Source organism: Andrena cerasifolii, chromosome 12, assembly GCF_050908995.1.
Source record: "Andrena cerasifolii isolate SP2316 chromosome 12, iyAndCera1_principal, whole genome shotgun sequence".
Lineage (NCBI taxonomy): Eukaryota > Metazoa > Arthropoda > Insecta > Hymenoptera > Andrenidae > Andrena > Andrena cerasifolii.
In genome coordinates, this window is record NC_135129.1 from 5,785,623 (window position 1) to 5,810,215 (window position 24,593).

Sequence of the window (24,593 nt, forward strand, 5' to 3'; positions counted from 1 at the left end):
GGGATAAGTTATTGGTAGTAGTATCTTATAGGGATGAAAAGAGACTTGTGGGGATGGGTGTGGAGGGAGTCAAGAAATAATTAGCGCAGGTCTTTTGACCTATTTTTTTGTATTTCTGGGTGAATATTAAGTTTGCTTTTATTGTAAAATATAGCAAAGCCATAAGTTGCGAATTTCAACAGTTTTGAGAACATTCTGTCAATGTTACTGAAGCACAGTTCCTTCGGAAGAATTATCGAGCATTGTACTTAATGTTGCAACACTGATTCTAGCATTCAGTTTGACAGTTAATTTATGGCACGTATGACGTACAAATCCATATTTTTCAAGTCACCCCCACCAATCCTTAATTCGATAATTACTTTTACACAGTTTTGTAGATATAAAAGACATATGCTACTTTGTTTAAACTTCTTTCCTATCTCTCTCACCGTTCTCGAGATATTGCACGAAAAAGAAAGTTCTGCATTTTTTAAAGGGGTGATTTCACCTCTGCAAAACTGCATTCTGGAACCAGCAGAAAATAGCTTTGCCTAACTTCCCTTGTTGGAGAACCAGGTTTTGAAATGCAATATCAAAAGAATACTGCATACAACAGAATTATCCCTTTACCAAGATGTACTCAGAGATAAACAATAGGTCATGTTCCACATCAACTTTATCTGCCAAGCATCAAGTGTACTTTAACGTCTCAAGTAGTTCTGAAAGGGGTAAATAGAGCAATGAAGTCTTCGAAAACATGAAGGGGAGCAATGATCCGTCAGTCACGATCTACTTTCGACTGTTCGATCAGATAGAGCACTTTTTCACCAGGAACTGCGTGATACCTATTTCACACTCGCATCTAGATCCCTGATCTAATCTGATCAACAGCAATGACAGGTTCGAATGATTGGCGCACTTTTGCCTTCGTAACCTCTGGCACCCTGAGTCACGAGCGTGCGTTCGCCGCGAGAGAATGTGGGAGATAAAGGAATAAAAATGAAAGTGGAGAGTCGTGGCCGGGGCAGGAGTGACAAGCCACGATCTCCTCGCGGCTGAAAAATAAAGTTTGCAAATCGTCGCGCAGGAATTTGAAGCTGGCGATCGTGGCGATAGCAACTCGGCTATCTTAAGCCGCCTCCGCTTTATCTCCACGATGATACTGCAAAGCGATTACATCGAGCTTTGTATCACCGAGTCCCTGGACGTCTCAGTCGAGGCTACCGGCGCTAATAAATGCCTGAATAATGAAATATAAAATAAACGTCTGACTAGAAAAATATATTTCAATCCCTCGGAAAGTGTAAATTATTTTTAACGCAAGATCGATTGAAATGCTCCTAGTTCTAAACTACAGGATAGATCTGAATCGAAAACGAACACTTGCTTGCGCTCTGTTGGAACGAAGGCATCGAATCGTTTTGCAATAGAGTTATTTAATTACTTCAACGAAGGTACTTAAGTTAATTGTTACTCTTCCGAGAGATCACGGTCCATAAGTCGAAAGAATCGTCGAAGTGATTTCTTCTGCTCAAGTCCCTGGAAAGTTACGAGAACGCGTTGCTTAAATTCCTTCGCGAAAACGTTACGGTTGCAAGAAACATTGCGACTGCATTAAATTATAGCGACAGGAGTGAAATAGCGTTACGGCCCGACTGAGCTAATCGAATATCGATCACCCATTATTTCTACCCCATTACGCCATTGTAAAATCAGGCGGCACTTCATTGTTACAGCGTTTCTTCTCTCGCGTGATTTGATCATAGGGAATGATCTAAATATTCTGGCTTGCGGGCGGCTGGCATTAGCGATGAGACGTGCAATAGTTTTCTAAGAACGCGTGGCAATAATCAAGAATTCATTTCCAGGTAGCGTGAAGTCAATAATTCGTAACTGAAGCACTGCGCTCCACTTGAGATCATGCACTTGTGTTTCTTAAATGTAGTCTCAATTATTTCTTGGAACATACGATTCTGATTATGATAATACGACGAGTAATAGTAACGTTAGGGTCTTTCGTTCGATTGATTAAAACGTTGCGATCGAAAGAGACGCGCGTGTTAAAATTCTCTCTGTGGAACCTTGAGGCTTTGAAATATGACTACTGGTCTTGGAACGCGTCTGAATTCTTTCGACCACCTTGTCATCAAATGGATAATCGAGAAGTGAATAAAACTGATTCACTCGTGTATACATAGGGTTAAGAGGGTATTATACGGGCCAGAGAGAAGGCTCGTTCAGTCCTTGACATGATTAACTCAAGTTGTAGGTGGACCATGTTTCGACACGCTTCACGTTGATCCTTTTTATTGTTCCAAACATGTCCTTTCGTTTTCGATTCTATTACAGACTACACGTCATTTGTTCTACTATCCAACTGAGGGCGAAGGATACATTCACTAACTGTATGCAATTAGATTGAATTGTATTTTGGGCAATTCTTTAATGCACTACTTGACAAGTGTAATTAAATATTCTATGGTAATGAAGATAGGAAGAATGTACCTAATTTTGTATGGGTGTATATTTTTTGCCACTTCAATTTTGTTCTTGCTATTATTGCCAGTTACTAATTACAATTTTTAATGGGGGATTGTGAGGATAAATTTTGGTAAAAAGCAGTCACCTCGGTGCGAAATATTTTTATTCTTATTAGAGTACCAATTCTTCCTTCTGACATAAAATGTCAGATTGTATGAATAAATATTCTAGTTCTGCTTTTCGTGATGAATATTCTTGGGTGATTGAAAGCATCGAAGTCACCACCATATAAATAAAAACGCGAAAGAAGATCGGACATACATTATAAGTTTGATCCGGACAGAATCTTTGTAACACTATTTTTCGAGACGCTTCTTCTACGTTATCGTCATCGAAGTGACACCTTGGTCGTTTCATTCCCCAACGATTAACAGATGGGAAGAATTCCCAACGGTCGAAGGACTTTTGCGCAGTGGCCAGTTACTCGCGATAGAAAATTACGAAACTAGTCGTTTCAAGGGTGAGAACGAACTTTGTCTGTTCCATACAAGGAATTCGGTGTCTCTGAAGTTGCAAAAAGAGGCTGACATTCGAGTGACGCAGGATTAGAGTAATTAGGCTTTCAATTAGTTCTGTCACTTCCTTCGTGGGCTAATTGTGAATCAAAAACGAGCCGCGTCCTTCGCGAATCGTCCTTATTGTGTTAAACGCGTCGCCTAGAATGTGAAGCACCGGAAGTAAAGTGAATTTATAAATAATATAAATAGACCGGCTGGGGCCAAGGTGTGCGAGATTATGGTTCTCACGCTTCGTCTTGCAATTGGAATGCATGGGACATTCTACGTAGGCCAAACGAGTTACGACTTTATCCGTCGAAGGTCTGGGTTAGGTTTCACCGAGAGGACGGCCTTGTCGATTTGACAATGTCGATACAATTCGATCAATTAGGTTACCGAAATGAGGGCACATTTAAAAATCTGGCGCCAGGACGCGTTGCGTCACCGTCGTTACGCTCGTTCCGGCTTTGCATATTGTGAGACGTTCGATGAGCTGCTTTGATCCCTTTGTGTAATAGATTCTCATGATCCTAACGCGACCGATAATCCTCTTCAACGCGCCACACAATGTATTACATAATTTAATTGCTTCAACCACCCAGTAATTCAAAATTTCACGAACTTTGTTCTAAAATAAGCCTTCCAGGTAGCAATAAATTCTCTGGAATCGAGCAGTAATTTCAGCTGATGCTATGCACTGTTTATAGCTTGAATCTAACGCTTTAATCGTTTCAAGAGTTAGACTTCCTATCTTCATGCATAAACATTTAACTTCCCCAGTCCCCCTTCGATACGAAGATATATTTGACAAGTTTAATATGAACATTCATAATCCCGGAGTCTATATTCATAGAAGAAGAATGTTCATTGATATTTCTTGCAATAGGATCTATAGAACGAACAGGATTTCCTTCTGCATTAGTAATTTTATATTCCTACGCGGTTATTGAGTTGAAAGTAGCTCACGAATCCACGCGGATGCAAGTGCAATGACGCGGTGGCGAAAATGTGAAAACTTCCTTGGATGTAACGCGTTCCCCGAAGCTTGATCGGTATTTATGTTGGGGAAAGGAGGAATATGCCTGCACAGGCGTTCGACGAAGGTAAAACTAATAAGTCGATTCAATTGGAGAAATGCAGAATCGAGACTGCTGCTCGGGTCAATGATATAGCACAATGTCGATTCCGGGTGGTGAGTAAGTACCTCGCAAATTTGCCAGCTAGGATCTAAAGGACTGTGGTCTTGGACAATGTGTCACGAAGCTGAGAATATGGTATTGTTAAGCAACGATATTATACGTGAGCATGATGTGAGCAATGTTATATTTGTGCACTCTTACTTCTAAGCCGGTTTAAGAAATGATTTCAAGAATGATAGCATCTTTTCTATGAGCTTCATTATTGCACAGGCTGCTCTAGAAATATCTGCTGACACTTGGCAGCTTTTTCTACTTACCTGAGGGGTGAAAAAAAGTGCAGAGGGCCACATGTCAGACAATGTCTCCTTTGAAATTTATGTACACTTTTGTCTGCTATAGATTTTTGCTAGAACTCGGTGCTACATAGTTAAATGCGAAGCTGAGTGTATTTAACAGTAGCGTACTCAGAGAAAAGGGACGAAGGAGATTAACGTAACCACGTCTGAAGTAATTCAAGAGCTTTGTAAAAAGAAAAGACAACTGCATTTTATTCTTTAAATAAATTTGTATAATCGCCTAATGAATAATATTGAATTTGCATTAGAAATACTTTTATCCGTTCAACTCGGCTCCCCCAAGATTAAATCTTGAGTGCGCTACTGGTATCTAATCGTGGTAATAGCAATGAAATTAACCCCCTTAAGGCTTTGCCATAAATAAGATGTGTTTATAACTCAGCAATTACATACTGCCACTTGCCATTCTTTAGATGAGTAGAATGAAAGCTTCCAGAATTTAACTACTCACTTCTAAGACACTCTATACACCCACCCGACGTGAATTCTCCTGTGCACACACACTTCTACACAAAAATCGCATGTAAGAGGCAAGGGGAACAGAAATGATAATCCTCGAACGAAACTGTATCGTGCTACACCTTCTCCTTTCATATGTCAATTCCCTAGGCTGATCCAATTTTTTGCTGGACGTCTACTATTCCCTGCGGCGACTGCGTCACAAGCATACCCTGCAGCATCATTCGACATCAACAGCAATTAAAATTAAAAAAAAAAAAGACAGAGATCCGCGACACCAATTTACGTGCCGTGGCAATTAATTTCACCCGTGCAATTTAAATAATAACCAGTTACACGGGTGGAAAGATCGTTCCAAACACTTAGTCCTCGAACAGTGAAAGGTTTCACTGTGTCAATTTGCAAAATAGAGTCCCTGTATCGACTAGCAGTCTCGTTAGAAGTAATCATTGGCGAGGATTACTTTTTATGTAGGATCACTTTTGATCGATCACTTTGGATCAATCTAACTGTTGCGTTATTGGGAAATTCAACGTTCGTCGGCCTAGTGGAGTCGTAGGGCGGGGGTGTGATGCTGTAAACTGCCCCTAGGCGAGCTATTACTTTCGCCACAATGCCCGACGGCGTTGTCCAAGTCGGAGTAGTAACAGGGTAAAGGGAATGAACGTGTACACGCGTCTAACTCGTTGCTGTTCCTTCTTGAAATCGTTTCACTGGCTGGGAGACTAATGGTCGTCCCGTAAGACTAATTCGAACTCGAACACTAATAATCAATTTTACGGCCAGGCACGGTGAATTATCATTATGTAACGGGAAAAGGAACTGGCTGCTCGCGTTGGCGACTTCGATCGATCCAACTACGCGCGACTTTGGATCAAGGTGTCTGTCTGGTTGACAGTGGTGTTAATTGACCGTGGTGGCAGTTCGAGCATGACGGTCGACTGCTCTGCGTTAGATAGGGAAAATATGGACGCAGAGGTCGTTAGAAATTCGTTCTGAATCCTAGGAGAAATTGATGCGATTGACATCACGTGTTTCTAGATTCCTTGCAATTTAGTTTGCTTCTTTTAATTCTCAACTGTCTTGATAGCATATGAATTGTAATGTTGTGTTAGAAATTAGAGGAACACGAATTGTTGTGTCTCCGAAATTCGTTTCGGACGTCCCAGAAAAATATATAAAGCACAGCTACTATGTAGTTATTTTTCCTCTTTTGTTTCATTTATTTTTCTTAAGTAATATCCGATAAAAAATGATGAATTTAAGGGCTTTTACCCCCGTATTATTCTTAAATGAGAGAGTAGAGATCTGAAGCTTAACGGAATGGTGTTTCAGGTGAGGAGCTATGTTTAGCAAACAGTGATAGACTCTTTATTAAGTCAGAGTGCCTATGTAGAAATTTTCATTTTTTTTCTGATATATTATTCTGCACTTTCAATTTCTCAGTCACTGGAAAGTTGAAGAAGGATCCAGCTTCGATATATCGACTGGACACGGATCCAGGTTACTTTGACTGGTGACTACAAGTTCACTCTCGATCTGGAACACTAACTTTTTATAATTTCTAAGCGGACCAAAGACGACGCGTGACCCAAGTCAACTTTCTTTTCTGCCAATCTTGCTTATTGAAAACTGGATTCTTTCCGCGTTGCTTTATTTTCATTTCCTTTTTGCTGGACACGCCAGCTCCTGCTGACGTCAATTAAATCGCGCAAAACCTGGTACTTCCCACACGGATGTCTTTCACGTAATCACTGGCCAATCAGCGACTAGAAAAGGAGAAATGAAATTGATCTCGCATAAGAAAAAGTGCTTTCATACTGACAGAATTATTCGCGATGAAGTCGCAGAAATGACCGATTGCGTCAAGCTTGACGCACCTTTCAATACAATTGGCAATTCTCCTGGGTTTTGATGCCGCGTATTTTACGCAAATAATTCTGCTAATGTTATGTCCCGCGACTTTTAATAAAGTTAAGTTAAAGTTAATGCACTGCTAACTGCTAAGTTTAAGTTAATGTTAAGTTAAGTTTTAAAACAAAAATACTTTATTTATTAAAATGCGCGAGTCGTGACACAAACGCGTGTTATTGTTTCAGAATATTACTAAAAATTCGCATTGACATCGGCTACTATAATTTCTTCGAAGAAGATGAAAGGAGTTAAGCAATCTGGACTCAGGGTGGTTAAAGAAACTTTTATATACAATTTGTCGAAGATATGAATGATTTTGAGAACAGTCAAATTATTTATTCTTACCCTCTTTGTAAGTACAATTACTTGTTACGTAACGTTTAATGAATAAATTTTTTGCTGATACGATTCGTATAATCCTTGGAGCCTTCTATTCAACAGGCATTATGGAACATGGGGATTTAACAGGTTACGTATTCACAATGTTAATGAACATCACGTCAACGACACCGTGCGTGGTGTAACCTCCAGTGGCAGTGAAATTGTTCCTTCTCCTGTCTCGTTTGCCTGTAGCTCTGAACGATCGCTAGATCCCTGGCGCGAGTGTAATCTCGCATTGTCTGATTCAAGGCCTGGCAAACCTCTTCGATTAAACTTCTCGGTTAATAATTGTACAATAGTTTAAACGACGCGTGACGCTAGATGGATGGGAGTTGAACAAACGAAACTGCTTCTAAATGACTGTGCGAAAATCAGTCTTCTATAATAGTGTTGGTTGTGGGTTAGAATAACAGCGATGTGTAGTAAATTAAATAGAGTTGGTTAGGTAACGATTACAAGAATTTTCTACACAGTTTCGTGGAGAAATATTATATATGTTACATGGAAAAAATAATCACTGTAGGTAATAGATGAGAGATAAATCTGTCATGCACTCTTCAAGCATCTCAAATTATGTACATAAATTTTATATTATTACACTCATATGGAGGTGTTGAAATTTTCCTTTCAATATCTTCAAATATTCACTATTCTTGTACCACCACTATCAAATAATTCTCACACTTCAAAAATCTATTATTCCATGCCAAAAAACATGTTATTCACCCCAAAGCTACTGGATCAATTGAAAAGTTTATTTCCAATTTGCTACTCGCTTCCTCAGTGAGTCGCCTCGTCAACTATTCCACTACAATTTACTCAACATCCTTGTTTATTCATTATATTCATGAAACACTGTTTAATTACCATGTTACTAGTGATACCTACCTATTTAAAATTGCATGGAATAAACACTTCATAATTACACTGCCCACGCGGAGATTCCCATTCGCGGCAAATTGCGCGCAGGTTCGAGGCACGAAAACGCGAAATTTATGCGTGTGGCCCACGGCAGCGCCGAAAGCATCCCGCAGCTGTAGAAATGGGGTGTCGTGGCGCACACGCGTGACGCAATCCTGGAGAAAGTAATGCCAGAACATGGACCTACGAAACGGGCATCTCGGGTGCCAGCCGCACATACACAGGCTTGTCGGACCGTGAAAAAACGAAATTGCGTTCGAAGGTGGATCAAGAATCGATTACGTAAAACGGTTTCAAACGTACGCCGGCCGACGATTTATAATGAGGCGGAGTAATGCGAAGGCGAAAATGGATCTGTCTTAACTGGCAATTTAGGGACCATGAAGAAGAAAGGACACTGGAGTGGTATGTGCTCTGTTTAGTGGACCATTGGAATGAAATACATCGGACTTTGTTAGAAGGGGCTTTGAATTAACTATTTAGAGTTTCTTCAAAGCAGGGTTTCTTCAAGAAGAATAAAGTAGTGATGTATCGTAGTGATAGAGATGTTGGAAGTATTTGTGTAAAGAAATTAAAAATTATTATTACACGAAATAATCAATTGGTAATCATTAGGTAAATTGATAATGTGATAAATTGTGTGTACTTTTCAAAACAATTTTGTTGTAGAATTTATTTAGGAATCGGTTTGCTCTGAAAACTAATAAGGCCAGTGTTTTCAATCCCTACTAATATATAAAAGTAAAACGTTGTCTATTTGTTTGTCCTTCCTTTGCTCCTAAACTGCTGAACGGATTTTAATGAAATTTTGAATATACATTACATACGTCCCAGATTAGATTATAGGCTATTGTTTAGACTTTTTTATTTTTAAAACATCATAAATAATTCCCGGGTGAAACCGGGTAACGGGTCAGCTAGTATTTTATATATCCTGTTATAGTCTCCGATTTGTTAGATAATTATTTACCGTAAAATAGAAGACTAATAAATGTACAGTAATGTAAGATTAAAATTCAACGTCCATTGGATTGAAATGCTTGAAATTTGCGTAGCAACTGCGAAGTGTTTGTAGCGAAGTGACCGTAATTAAATTTCTCAGGGAAAGAACGTATTATGTATAATCGAACTGCAATCAGACAAATTTCGCTGTCTCCTAAGACTTTCATTTCTCCAAGTTCACGCGGAAACAATGAAAGAAGAAATTCTTGTCGCTGCGTCGGGACATTCTGCAGTGATGAGACCCAATAATTTCGCAACGTCGTCCTTCGAGCAGCAGCGCCGTTATGATAAAAAAAGACTTATTAAAATACCATCGTCCTTCCTCTTCAAATATAATTTCTACCTTTTAGCCTATGTCCTTGCACACATTGGAATTGCAACGGGGAACTGTTCGCAAATTGCAACTCGCGAAATTGCTTTTAATGTATGCCTGTCCACGAATTTCACGGTGGCACGTCTCGATGCACCTTTATCCAGTGCATCTTGTTACACAATTCACTATGATCCTCAGACAGTGCTTGAATTTGGTCAACGTTAGTCGATTGGCAAATTAATCAGCAATATTCGACGAATGAAAAATAAATTCCCCCATGTGCCGCGGGCTCTGTAATGAGTTTACTTTCAAAGGATACCTCTTCGCATTTCTCTGGTGAATGCAATTAACATCCATACACGTTCCTCAAAGTGGTACGTAATGCGTGACATTTCAGAAGTTCGCGTACGATTTTCCACGCTACACATCTATTCCAAAAGTGTGCACAACTAACGGGGAATGTAGTAATTAATTTGCAATGCATTTGCCAAGCTTGTACGGCTTATGTCAAACAATTTAATTGTACCACTTCATAAATTGTTCTAGTATGTATTTCAAAATTAATTGACTAATTAAAGTACGCCATGTAACGAGGGATTTCGATCGATTTTCATTACAAATTATATTTCAAATTAAACGATAGGCTTGCAGGTTTGCATAGCTGTTCTTATTCCAGCTCGTTCAGGTTCCCTCTTTACTTAGTCCACAATGATCTCCAATGGCCTAATGATCCAGTTGTAAAATAATTCGCAGCCATATCAAGACATGGAAAACGAGGATCGTGCTCTGCCTGTTATGGTCCTGTGCATAGGCTCGAGTGTGCATAATCGTTGCGTGCATTGCGAAGCAAGTACACTGCAAATTATCCTGCGAAATTCCTGTCTGGTTGCATCAACCCTGGAGCTGCCAGGACCTTGACAATGCTGGGCCGCCAAAGGTGCTGTATGCCTGTATCCTCGATCAATTCATAACTATGCATTTATTTAATAACTGTGTCTTCAGTGATTAACTTAATCACTAACGTTTATAAATCGCAGAACTCTTTTCTGATTTCAGATTTCTAAAAGGTGACCAAAGGACTTTCCAATCTTCCCTGTTTCTTGAATTGTAATAATAATAACCATTTAAGGATTGTTTGTCGTTGATTGTACAAGAAGTACTTGGAATTGTACGAATAACGTGAAATGAGGATTTCATTGGCAATGTCTTCACGCTTCAGAGATCTATCTTCAAAATGGCCGAGGGTGTTGCTACATGCTTCGTGAAGGTGCGATCCTGCCTCAGCCCTGTTCGGTTGTTATCGAATGCAAATAAGCTCTCTCCCGCCGAGAACTTTCATATCACCGAGGAATCGGCTCGTCAGGAATTCACTTGCTTGAAATAAGTAGTTCGAAGCCCTGGGGCTTATCTCTGACGTGCCTTTGTCGACATCTCCGGACTTACAGCTTCCCCGTTTCCTGTGCACGAATTTCTTGGCGAACACCTCGGGAGGAAAATCGAAAATCTACGATTTTTCACAATTAATTTCTGTTGAAGTGTATTTTGAAATCTCTTCGCGCAATCAAAGATATTGAAAGGTTGAAAGGTGCGAGGCTACAGAAAGTCTTCCCATGGCCATGACCAGTGGTTACGCGCTTTAAAGTCTTCCCACTTGCCTGAGAAAACAATAGCCTCAGCTCGTAGGGCAAGTCCTTTATGACTTTATTGTCCTGCCAGACAAAAAGTAGTAAACGAATGATGTCATCGTGATCATTTTATTTGGCCACTGTTCAGAGTCCAATTGCACAGTAGTTTCTTGGTGTAGCTTCGTTTTAAAGAAGCCAGCTTGAATTTTGGAATTCTTAAATTCGATATAATTATTTTTATTTCTACAAATTTCACTCGAAAAAACTGAAGAGTTTTAAAGAAACCATATTTCATATTAGATTTCTAATTAGCGAACTTCTTCCTTCATTATTCCTTCATTATTACTTATTTCCTTAAACCAAATAAATGCTGATAATTCACAGAGCCACTTACAATTAAGGTGTTTGAAATTTCATTTCAAAGAGCGAACACAAAGGAGCAAAAGCGGCTGCGATAACCTTATATATTATGCATGGGCAATGCATGGTTAACGATATAGTTTATGGTGTGCCTTTGCCACCCCTTGCGTAACAGCAGAAACTTTACACTCGCCTCGCGTGGCCCTCCAGGTACCTGGGCGTGGTCCCTTTTCCACATAAAGTTTCATTTATCGAATGATCGTTGCAGATCGATCAATCTACACGCTCCGAACGATATAGACATATTTCTTTGAGAAACGGAACAGAACCGAGCACTTGTCGTTTCCTTTTCAGATTTCAATCTATCGACAATGCGATAGATTGAATATTTATGCCCTTTTATGCTGCACGTTTCAAGCGAGTATCTTGCTTATTCGGGCACGTTACGCTCTCCGAGAATATTTTTAAGTGAAACGAGGAGACACTGTGCAGCCAGAAGTAGCATAATCCATAAAAGTAGCCAACAGATTTCTATATTTACTGTAGCGTAATTCTGAATTATATTAAAAATAGAAGAATGCTTCGTAAGTTATCATAGATAAGAAGCAGAAGAATACTGGTACTCCAGGATTGTTGAAGAATCCTAATTAATAAATATAATTATAAATACAAAATCTTCCTGTATCATCAGGAATATCCTCAGTCACAAAAGGATCCCCTTATATTTCTTTTCACGAACGGATTGTATTTGAGAATTCGGAGAAAGTTCACAGACATCTGTCCCAAGCCTGCAGCCAAGGCACCACGTCCTTAATGACACAAAATCGAACGGGTACAGTCGATCAAAACGGCGCCAGCGCCTCTGCATTTGTATGGACGTGCAACGCGGTACATGCCCGTTGCGCATATTCCTGTAATTCAACCAGGCTTACGTCCGCTTTCCTGACCTCGCGTGTCTCCGTAATCCTTTTATTGTTCGAGGCATGATATTTTGGCAAGTGACTTGGTGGTGCACGAAGGTCGATTCGCGTGTAAAGTACGGATACGTGGTCACGAGCACGCCGCGGGGCTGGCGTTTCCATTGTCGGGTTTGGTGTTTTGACAGATCATTGGTATGATAAGAACGGACTTCCATTTATTTGCAAGTACAAGCACCCGGCGCGGAATAAATCTGTACGCCTTCCGAAATTTTCCCGTGACCCGTTAACGATCCTTAGAAGCAAATACGCTGCTGCAACATTCCTCCACGAAGGCTTATTCACTGCCAGTTTCGAGGGACTACATACGTCTCAACTGCTCTTCAATTTGAACTTCGCCGAAGATAGATGTATTACAACAGCTTGTACTGGCAAAATTGTATTCTATTCTTTGAATTATCCTGTACAAGAAAAATGAAAACGTTTATGAAGCTCTAGTGTTAAATGTTGCCTTTTTTAACACCTACTGCTTTTAACGTTACATTTCCTTTTAAACAGTATTGAAATATTCTTTGAACGTCCTTCTACAAAATATGTGTTGCAAAAAGGTGAATATTACACCCTCCATACATAATAATTCTCCAGCATCACAAGTTCCCTTCTTTAAAAAGATTTCCTAATTCCTTCGATACGCACTGCTCAATGGAACCTATGGAGGATTATCATCTCGAGAATGAAAGAAGAAAGTGATGTGTTATTAAACTCCGAATGGTTGTTTCATTTTTACATATCTGAAAGTAAGTGGGTGGTGTACGAAAGCTGTATCTTTACGTAATTCCCATAACGCACAGCAACAACAGAAATTCAAAATCTCTATCACCTGTAGCAATAACAAATAATTTATCCTCGAACAGAAGGATTCATCCAACATTGAAGAATAGATGAAACCTATCAAGCAGCTAGAATCGAGAGGAACATTCTGATTCCCATCGAAACTGGAAGGGAATCACAGATGGTCCAGTAAGCGGAAAAAATATTTTCCCCGTCACGTAATCGCTTTCAGCGTGCCGCGAGTGTGTCACGTCGAAACCCACGGCACAGACAGAGTTTGTAAAAGGCGGTACACCTAGACGCCCACCAGGTGGTAAGTGTCTCCTTTTCAAGTGACCGCGGCCTTTTTACGCTGGATGCAATTTTCTAAACGGTCCCTTTCCCTCTGCACGCCCGTGCATCGTTGCAATTGCACCAGATCGCCCGAAGCGCGGGAATGATGGACGCGCCGCTTTTCATTCGCTGTCAACCGCGAATATACAAGCGTTCCCTGGCGGATCAGCGATCGATATCTGTCCTGCATCAAGATCTCGCGGACGGAAGGAGAAAATCGTCGCGCTTCCATCTCTGTACTTAATAGGAACATTTCCAAAGTTACACCTTAAGATGTGGTTGATCAATTTTTCAAAGGTTTCGAGAAGAAGCCTTTTTTACAGTCGCAGCGTTTGAGAATCACGAGATAAACAGGGGCGCTGCGAAAGAGCAGTCTTTCGACACCGAGCAATATTTCACTGGACACTTTATTGCGAGCGTCGATTCTCTACGGCACTCGCGAGCCCCGCCACGGAAACCGCGACAAGACGACAGCTTTGTCGCTCTTCTCGTAAGTGACGTAATTCGTAGGAAGAAACGTGCAACGGCGTGAAACACATACGCGGACCTGGATATTCGCGGCACGACCTTATTGACGATGATTCACGCCATCATCCATCTTGCTTCCAGTGTGGGCCCGTGATGTTCAATCGAAAGGGAGTCGTTCCTCCGATGAAACACGAGGATCTTGGAATCTCGCGCTCCATTCATCTACGTATTCCACCGGAGGGTTCAGGAATGAGAGTCGTGTTCCTAAGTGGGTAACGAAATTGAATTCTCAAGGACCTCTGCTTGCGAGGATCTTTGAACTTTGAGAATTTCTGAAATCGTTTGAGTATTAAGCATCCTAGGAGGCTCCCTTTGAAAGCTCGGAAGCTCTCAAACCCTTCAAACTTCTGACCCTATTCTGTCACCGATCAGCTCCATAGATCAGGTACCAGAAAGTCAAGTTAACCGTATAGGGTCCCATATCGGACGCCTTTCCTTGGAACAAAGTGTTCTCACGATACAATGACGGTGTCGATGACGATCTCTTTCCATCGATCGGGTCCAGTCAGACGGTTATCCACCCTTTTTCGGTTATCACCTTGGTCGATCTATCCCCACGATTTAGTGAGTTTCTGGGGCGTTTATGTGCCTGTATTGTTGCACCAGCAGCATTAACTTTGCAGTGCACACGTAAATTAAAATCACACCATTGCACGTTGGTCAGATATGGCCTCACAGGTCCATATCTTCGAATTTAGAAGTGCGTGGATATTTTGAGAAAAAAAATTAGACTGCACGTAATCTATTGTACTCAATCTTTATTAAGAAAAATATTTAATAACAAAATGAAGTATGGAACAAATAAATGTCTCTTTAACACTACGAGTCGTCGTTATCTGAATCTTTTTCAATATCATAAGCAGTGGTGGATTTAACAGGACGGCTGATGAGCAGTTGCTGCATAGGTCCCTGCACAGAAGGCCCCTGCAGGGTCCCATGACTAAAAAAAAAATTATGATAGGTATCCAAACACTACCTCTTCATTTTCCCCCCAAAATGGGCCCCTCAGAACGTTTACCACCTGGGCCTTTCTTCTTAAATCTGTCACTGATCACGAGGACCCTTCACTTAGGTCCCATGTGTGCACTGTAGGGTTAAAGATCCCTTGAGGTTTCCAGCCGACAAGGATTTTCTTCGAATCGTCAGAATTGAATTGAGAAGCAAGCCACCGACTTTGTCTATAGTAACAGCCGATTTAAAAGTGTTAATACGACTGTTTATGAGCCTGCCGCTTTTGGAGTCCATCACCGAGCGTAAAACCCAACGATTAATAATGAACAGTGACCAATCGCGCCTGGAGGAAGGTGTAAAAATGCCGCTGCACGTTAATTCGTAATATCTTTTACGTGACAACAATACACGATACGTTAGCTGACGTAACCCAGCATCGGTGCAACGGTGATCATTGTCGATTAGCATACATCGGTGATTAATCTAGCAGCAACCGGGTTTATCGGTGGATACCGGACAAACGGGTAAACACGTGCAGCATCATGGGAAAGAGGATTCGAATTACCCGTTGGTAGTTGGAGGCGAACGGTCGTGGCGCGTGCTTCTGATCAGCCGTGATCCAGGTACGATCGCTTTCTTCGTCTTCGAAGATTTCGCGTCGAGGGGGTAGCTAGTGAAGGAAAAAATCGCACTGAACCTTCGCCACCTTACTCCCCTTCCTGTTCGTTGCTGAAAAATGTCTCTTTTCCGACGCTTCGATCTGTACGGCACAAGTTACTTGGAAATTCATCCTCTGGTATTGAAGGAATTGAACGACGAGGCTTGTTTGATCCGAGACCGTGTTAAGGGGATCATTTTTCTCGCGTAACGATGAGTGAATTAATGACAAAGCAAACATAGTGTCAGAGAAAGTGTCGAGCACGCTTGGCAGTGTGATTGCTGAATGGTAATCCTCGTGTGATGCTTGAACGTCACTAATGAAACACTAATCCCACGCAGTCTGGGGAATTTGTAATCGTTAGAGGTGCTTGAATGGTTTTCAATGGTAGGGTGCAGTGAAGTAACAGAAGGCATGGTTAACGGATTGCAAAGTTCGTGATAACACGTAGAGGTCTGATTTAGAATTTTGTAATTTGAACGTGAATTTTCGCTTCAATGATCGTCTGTTTTGTTGGATAATGTGTTGCGAGAAGCTTATACGCTTTGTGTAAAATAATGCCGGTTGAAAGGGGCTACTAAGTAAGAAGCGTCGTTGAAACTTGACAAGGGCTCAGGTAAAGCTACTGTCAAGCTAGCTGCTAGCTTGTCATGAGTGAATACGACAGCTCCAGGTATGCGTAAAAATATTAAGAATGTCTGTATGCAACACTGGTGCAGGTTGAAAATTAAGATTCAAGAACTTTCTGTCACTGTCTAGACTAAAGTGAATTCAGTTTAAAAATGAGTTTAATCGTGGCTGTTACTTACCTTCACCTAAATTCTAGAAACTGATCTGGTGCAGTGTGTCCCTTAACTTATGGGGCAGACCAAAATATACAGATTCGTGATATCATATAAAATCGAAAAGTCACTACTTTGCAATGAAAAGCTTGGTGCTTAGGAGTTCGACTTTTAGTGTTATCTTCGAAAATAGTGAATATTGAATGAGTTTAGTTGCAAAGGACTTTTTCTTCAAAGAAAAGAAAGCTGGCTCCTCTTGCATGACAAAGGAAACCTGCACCCTCCCCCACCATCTTCTGATTTAACCCCACTAATCTTTTTCTACCCTTTAAAATTAAATGCACGTTGAGAAACTAAAAGAAAACAATAGAAGACTGTACAGCAGCATTGTGCTTTTTCAAACTTTACAGAATTCGATTTTTGAGACACAAGAATATAATCCCACGTGATTTAACAGCAACCAAGAGCTAACAAATATCAATTTTCCCGAAAATCATCTCATTCCACTACTTCTTGTCTGACATAAAATTTACAAGAAAATTTCTTCTCACCAACTACGTTTCCATGTAATCAGTAGCTGGATGCTTCACTCTGTGCCCATAAGCAACACCCACTACAGCCAAAATTCCCAGGAAAAGTTGACGAGTGGAAAACTCCAATTCTACTTATCGCGATCGTATCCCACTAAACGCTACAATCACTCCAGCAAACAGTGTCGAATCTCCCGAAATATTTCTCGCGCGCCTCCATGAAACGGGGCCCGGGGGTCCCGAAATTCCCTGAAACGTGGATCCTGTCCGGCACCGTTCACCTTGATCCCCTGACACGGAACAGGCTACGCGGTTGTCGCGTGTGTTCGAGGCGCTCGCGCGCTCGGGAGAAAAAGAGGCACGACGACGGATGGTCGTTAAGTAATCCTAACGCCGCCTCTGGTTGCATCGCTCGCGAAGGTGCACGAGTCATCCTATTTTTAAACCTGTCGGCGTATACGTGTAACACGGAAAGTGTCCCGATCTGGGCCAGTCGGTGTACCCCACCCCGGGCACCCGGTAATCCGGCGTGGTCCCCGCGTAATCCGCCATCCCGGCTCCCCCTCGATTCTATCCCCGTGACACCATCTCCCTCGAACGCTGCTCCACGGCTGCTGCCATCCACGTACGATCGGTAGGGTTTACTAAGAGAGCACGAATCCTCCGAAGGTTCAGTGCGAAACGCGCTCTCGAACTCGAAGGATCCATCGCCTTCCTTGATACCCCCACTCGCCCGAGAGAGGCGAACGGAAGACGAGAGGAAAAGAGAGTCTTTCCCTGGCCTACGATCACTTGGATCGAACTTGTCGCTACCGGTGCCGCCGAACCTCTACACGTAGATCGTTCCTCGATCTCTCAATGAGCGCCGATCTCGGGGCTCGTGTGTCGCTTCTACGGTTACCAATCCTTGTGACTGCTGCTAGTTTAGCGGATCCTGCCTACTGAACGGGAGAAACGGTCCCCAGAGTGACGACGGGATGATCGACAGGATGTTCGTGGCGGTCCTTCTTGGGCTGCTGGGACTCAGCTACGGTTTACGTAAGTTTGCTTTGTGGGTGGAGAGTTCTGTGGCTTTTGGGAATGGCGGGTGTGGATGTGAAGGATGTGTGAGTTTAGGTGGTTGCTGGGATTAATGTTTGTGGGACTTTGGGGGTGTTTTTCATTCATCTTTTGGGATGTCATCTTGGGCGGTCATGTGTTGGTTTTATTCGGTGGAGAAGTCGTGCGGGGGATTTCTATGGGCGAGTAGATAATTGCAGGAAGGTGTATATATTCTATAACTTTGGAATACTCTAGGGAATTGTGGGAGTTTTGATATTCTTATCGATAACAAATTATTTGTCAGTTAAGGGTACCAAGAGATTTTTAAAGAAAATCACGTAATTTGATTACTTTGATTCTTTTCAATGTTAGTGAATCGAGTTAGGTTTTTTTATATTGAGCTACCTAAGAGGGGGGTAGTAAACTGATTGTAGTATATTTTTTTGTAAAAGATAGAAAAATGCGCTGTAATTAGCTCGTGGGGTTCCTTGATTCATATCCACAGAACAAGAAACTTAGGGCGGTATTCTCAGTCGCTACTTATTCTTAAGCAAATGCTTAAGCATTCGGCATCCTTTACTGGCTAGTAGACCATTTGCTAAGCATGTGCTTAAGAATAAGTAGCGACTATAAATACCGGCCTTAAATTAGCTCACTAATATTGAAAACAACCAAAAACAAGTGACAATATAGTAAATGCAGTATCGCTAAAAATTATGTAGAAGTTGTGACATATGTGACGTTTAATGTGTGTACGTAGACTTACGAGACTGACTTTAAGTAAATAGTGTCATAAATGCGTAATGAAATTGAGAACACTAATAGAATTAGACGAGATTCTCGTGCAAAATTTCGATCACAAATACAAAAAATATTTTAGAGTGACTGAACTCTTGCAGCTACCCAGTGAAGAAATCAGTGTTCCGCTTGCAATCATAATTCTTATGCGCTGTAAAACTGAGACGCGCCTGGCACGCTTCTATCAGTCCCAAAGCATCTATGCCTGAGTTCATGAATGAGAATGATGAATGGAGAGCGTCTAATGAAGTGCTGCACGTTACGTAGGTCGCGCTTGTTTTACGCTAACCACCGTTAAAAATTCCCACCAACTTCTCGCAAAGTTTCGCTGAAATGAATCACCACAAAATCAATATGCAGCATCTGACCTAGCATTTTAAAATATCCTCCAACGCGATGAACATTTTTAAATCACTCTAATATTAAAAATAAAACTGTTTTTTTCTCTGGTTACTTTGCAATCACAGAGAACTTTCAACTACAGCTCCTTCAGTTTTTGAAAATTCAATCCAAACTTGCTGTAGTTTCTAAAGATCTATCACGTTTTATTTAACATCCACGTATCTTGCAAGGATTTCCAAGCTCTACTAAAATCTGAGTGTGTCGAACTTTCAATAAGAATGAGAGATTAAGGATGCAGGATTACACAGACCTGAGGTCAAAACCTTTGCACAATTGGGCGACTTTTTTCTTCGCGAACGCCCACTGAGCCAGGCGATGTCAGTGTCAGCTACGTCCTTAATTGAAAGGAAAGCCATGTAAGTGCCTACAAGCGACGCTCATTATCACTCCACGATCTTCTTCTCGTTTCGCGCGCTTTCGCGATCGTGGCCGCTTGTATCGGGAACGTCCTGTCCTCTAAGGTTAGATTGCGCCATGGGCAACTGGAGTAACGATCCGTACAAGGACGATACCATTTACGACATTAAACGCGACCGATCTTCGGCCGTGGCAAGCGAAAAAATTCGAAGAGGACATTCCATTCTCGGGCGGATGCATTGGTACACCGATTGCTGAAAGTTTCGCGAGGCCAGACAATCGGTAAACAGACTTTCATTTTCGAATGTAGCAGATGATCGCGTGATTCGAGAAAATAAAAGGGTATCTGCCAGCACTTTCTCCGTTCATTGATCGTACCATCGAACTGTTAAACAAAAAGAGTCAATGCGAATTCTGACCTTCTACTCGAACTGTTTCCATGTGACGAGCAAATAGAGAAAAACCACTGTGTTACACCTGAAGCTTTTCTTATCGTCTCGATCGATGCTTCTGTTCACGTAGAAAGTGTCGTATCCGAAAGAGAATGCCTTCATTGTCCACCCTATTTCATCTATTTTGTCTTGTGCAGTGTCCTGATAATTCTCAGATTAAAGTGGACGATACGTTAAATTTGTACAAAGCAAATTAGCCTTCCTTTCTGATCGGTATCCAAAAATTACAGAATAATTTAACTGATGTTAAATCAGTGGAAAGATTTATGCTTAGTACCAGTAACTTAGGTACTATTTAGTAATTTAGGTATTATTTAGTAATTTAGGTATTATTTAGTAATTTAGGTATTATTTAGTAATTTAGGTATTACTTAGTAATTTAGGTATTATTTAGTAATTTAGGTATTACTTAGTAACTTAGGTATTACTTAGTAATTTAGGTATTACTTAGTAATTTAGGTATTACTTAGTAATTTAGGTATTACTTAGTAATTTAGGTATTATTTAGTAATTTAGGTATTATTTAGTAATTTAGGTACTACTTACAATTAGTAATTTATGCATTACTAAGTAATTTATGCATTACTAAGTAATTTAGGTATTACTTAGTAATTTAGGTATTACTTAGTAATTTAGGTACTACTTACAATTAGTAATTTATGCATTACTAAGTAATTTAGGTATTAGTACCAAATCCAGATGCCTTTCCTCCCACAATATTCAAACATTGTGGAATATAAATAGGCAGAAAAGAAAATTCACTAAAGAAGCTAATACATATTTTAAAAATTAACAAACTGAATCGAACTTCACACAAATTTTAAGGTACCTGTTTTTCATCCCGAAACCCCTCCTCGTCGTTCTAATGTACCCGACAATGTATCTATTATTAATAAAAGTCGCACGCCAATAAGGTAGTGGTTTTCTTGCGCGGATCGTCCTGTGCATGATTCTTCGTTTTCTTCTCGGTGAACGGCAAGGCTACGCGGCTATGTAAACGACTATTATAGCAACGGTTGCATTAGCGTACGAAGGATGATGTCAACGGCAACGTTCAATCAATGTGCATAACAAACGGATCCCCGAAGCCACTAATTTTTGGCTCGCCTTCATTATCGCGCTTGATCTGGTCAGGGCCATGGGAAATTACAGGCCGATACTGTTACTTTCAGCCCGTTTCTGAGCAGCCAATTTACTCGAGGCTTGTACATTAAAAGAATCGTGGAATTGATGCTTAAAAGATTGTTACGTTACGAAACGGTTGTTCGCAGTGTAAGATGGACAAGATAGCATCTTACGCATCGTCGTGATTTTATCAGTCATCATTTTATAATTTGCCTCATAACGGTGACTCCAATGCACATACACTAAACTGCAGTTGGGAAAGATTCGTAAATTAAATTTAGGAGCTCAATGCAGGAGATATTTGTTCGTTTATGTTTTGTATTCTTTATTTCATTACTCGATCTTTCAATTCTACTATGCTTAGTTACTTTTTTAATGCAGCAATACTCACACTTATACCTTTTTTTTAATGTGGCTATATACATACCTACTTATACCTGCTTCTAGATTGAATATCAATTAATTTCTATTATCTATTATACTTTGAAGCTAACGAAAACTTTGCTAACATGTAATATTTGTATGAGAAATTGGTGCACGTAAACCATAGTTTCTTAGAACAATTAATTTATCGAAAGCTGAAGAAAGTCCTCGAGGAAATAAGTGAATTTATTATTAAGGAGATGTATCAAGTTTATTTGGAATATTATGGTTAAGTTGCAAAACAGTTTTACAACTGAACCTCGCCTTTCGCTATTTTTTCCTTTATTTCTTTCCTCTGTATCTTTGTGCAATAAAGACGCTTAATAATAATAATAATATTACACGAACGTCAGCAGTCCAGAGCGTGTCCCATAAATTCTGCTTAATTAAAGGAGAAATTCTTCTGAATTTCAGAATGCCCGAGACAAAAGACATCGCCAGGGAGGGAAGTAGTCTGTTACACCTCCGTTTCCGACGTCCAGCAGCTAACCAACGCTGTCTGCAGATGCACCACCGTGGTGCAACAGGGCCACGACGTGCGAAATCTCTCGGTTTCCGGTAAGTCCGCGGTTCGTTTGCAGCGATTAGCGGTAATAGCCCTCGACGATGCCTAATGGGTTGATTTAGATGCAAAACAACGGTCGTTTAAAAGACGATTCGCGATAATCGCGACGATCGTAGCCTGACGATTATGTCAGACGATTCGTCGCGATCGAAGATGCGTGATAATCATTACGGAATAACCGGAAATCGGCAACGCGGATTCTCAGAAGCGCGTAGTTACAAAATTGCACAGAAACTTCGATGATTGAATTATGGATTTAACAGTTCACTTAAAATTCCCATTCGCATTCATTAAAATCGCAGGAAGATTCTAACTCTACTAAGAACTTAATGGAAACTTGTTTAATTTATGTTCGCCTTCGCGAAGTAGCACGAGTAGAGGTTTCCGCGTGAGCTATTAATAAATTTAGCGTAGATTTTGTATGTTACGATGAACGCGAGGGGCTGATGAGGGTTGAAGTGTTCAGGGACATGTTTCTCGTAATTGGTAGTGCGCAGATTATTGGCATCGTTAACTCGTTTGATTTCTAACGCACTGTTGGGTGTAGGAAGTGATCTTTAATGGTAACAGCAACGTATCATTAAACAGCTCGTCGCGTGAACGGAAGCAAGGTTCGCTGTAATGGCAAGTGATTAGCAATTCACTGTGTTTGAAGGTGCAAGGATAACGGTACGATGTATTTCCCTTGCGAATCGTATTATTGAATTGTTCAGGTTGCATTTGTTCCGCGTCTGTGGCGATCATTTTTACGTGATTTTAAATAGCTGCTAAGAATTGATCGATAACCATCTTCACGATACTTAAGTACCTATTCTTCCTTCTTGGTAATTGCTTGATATTAAATGCTTCGATATTTTTACCAGCATTGCGGACTTTTAGTGGTGATAATATTACAGTATGATAATGCTGTAGAACCTGCGAGGTAAATTATTTCACGATTGCATAATTACCGCATCCATAGAGGTGCAACCACATCCTTGAACTTGCAACAGGATATCGAAACCTAACCACGGCGAACGTATATCGTTACGATCGTTGCATTTTTTGTTACATCGAACAAATTCACTCTCGCTTTCTGTCATCGACAGCTTGTGCATTTGGAATCTACTTAAATATTACTCTGTTGTTCCTTGAATTAAGAATGACGAATAGCAGGGATTTGATTTTTATTATTTAAGTGTATGAGAATACTACTTGTGGCGTTCATTATGTTTCATCCATGAAGATGTTCATTATCTAAATTTATTTCACCAGTCAACACCATTCGTTACTTTTAACATTGTCGTTATACAGTTTATATTTAAAACATTCTAGCATAATTTTTACACCTTCTGACTGTGTCATTCACTTAATGTAATTATGCCATTAACTTCCAGATATTAAAACTCTCTTTGCCATCGTGATTAATGATCGATCGTAATCGGTTAAATTAATGATGTCAAGCACGTTTCAATGACATTTGGAGACTGCCAGTGGCTATCGTTTGTAGTGTCATCCACTGTTGAACATTTCAATTTACAAAAATAAGAATTACAAATTTGGAATGAATATTTTCAGATCCTATATTAAATCGTACAAATATATTTCAAATATTTGGAAACCTGATATACCAAGAACTAGAATCTCTATCGTGTAAAAATTAACTAGTAAATAATCCCTAGAGATTCCTAAATGGGCATCGAATAAGGTCAAAGATTTTCCTTGAACTGTGCGAACAATACGTAAGTGCGTCTGGAATTCATAAATTTAAGAGACATGTCTGGCACAAAACCTGGTTAATGTATTCATACGAGACAATGCCTGATGAATATTCATGCCGTTCGATCGCGTTAATCTTCGATGAATAGTAGGCATTCCGTGCTTTCCATTTCACCACTTAAATTATGCAGATTGGCAAACAATATGTAAGAGGATTAAGTTCGGCAATCATAAGTTACTCGATTCCTATCATATTAAAACATACGCATAAATTACGATAACGAAGTCGATCAGGTACAACTCTGTCGTAATCAATTCATTGAGAACTTTATCACCCCTCTGGAAACAAAGAGTGAAGAAAGTTATCTCCAAAGAATAAAGAAAACGATTTTCAATATAAACCTTTTTGCTACGTTTTTTTTTTATTTCTAAAATAAAGCAGTCCATGTTCTTGAATAATTATTTTTCTTTTGATCTTCAAGTTCTGAGTGCCTATCGCCGTGTAATTTTCAGAAGTTGTTCTTTTTGGAGCACGAGATGCTAGGAGAAAAAAGTGATTTACTCGCGTATTCGGTAAAATTATTGTAACTCTGAATTTGTATCGCCCCTTGCTCATTCCATCCCTGCGCTACACTGCCACCTCCTTTCCCCCCACTTTACCACTTATTAATTCGTATTCCTCACACAGTCGGTCATAACAGGATGAAGTGGA

At 40.4% G+C, this 24,593-nt stretch overlaps 1 protein-coding gene and 1 long non-coding RNA gene across 4 annotated transcripts in view; both read left to right on the forward strand.

Annotated features, from left to right (window-relative positions):
* The first annotated feature begins 705 nt into the window (after positions 1–705).
* The window catches only part of LOC143375318 (uncharacterized), a 37,946-nt gene continuing 14,058 nt past the window's right edge, over positions 706–24,593 (forward strand). For 2 of the 3 annotated variants that reach the window (XM_076824299.1, XM_076824300.1), the window contains exons 1-3: positions 15,548–15,673; positions 17,690–18,058; positions 22,033–22,176. In XM_076824299.1, coding sequence (XP_076680414.1) covers positions 17,998–18,058; positions 22,033–22,176 — 205 coding nt within the window. In that variant the 5' untranslated portion in view covers positions 15,548–15,673; positions 17,690–17,997. Of the gene's footprint in view, positions 711–15,547; positions 15,674–17,689; positions 18,059–22,032; positions 22,177–24,593 lie in introns of those variants that run through there. The other variant, XM_076824301.1, reaches the window with a different exon arrangement.
* Positions 9,200–12,101, forward strand: LOC143375205 (uncharacterized). Its single transcript, XR_013086837.1, has 3 exons — positions 9,200–9,879; positions 10,182–10,442; positions 10,562–12,101. It is a non-coding gene; the product is annotated as an uncharacterized LOC143375205 (long non-coding RNA).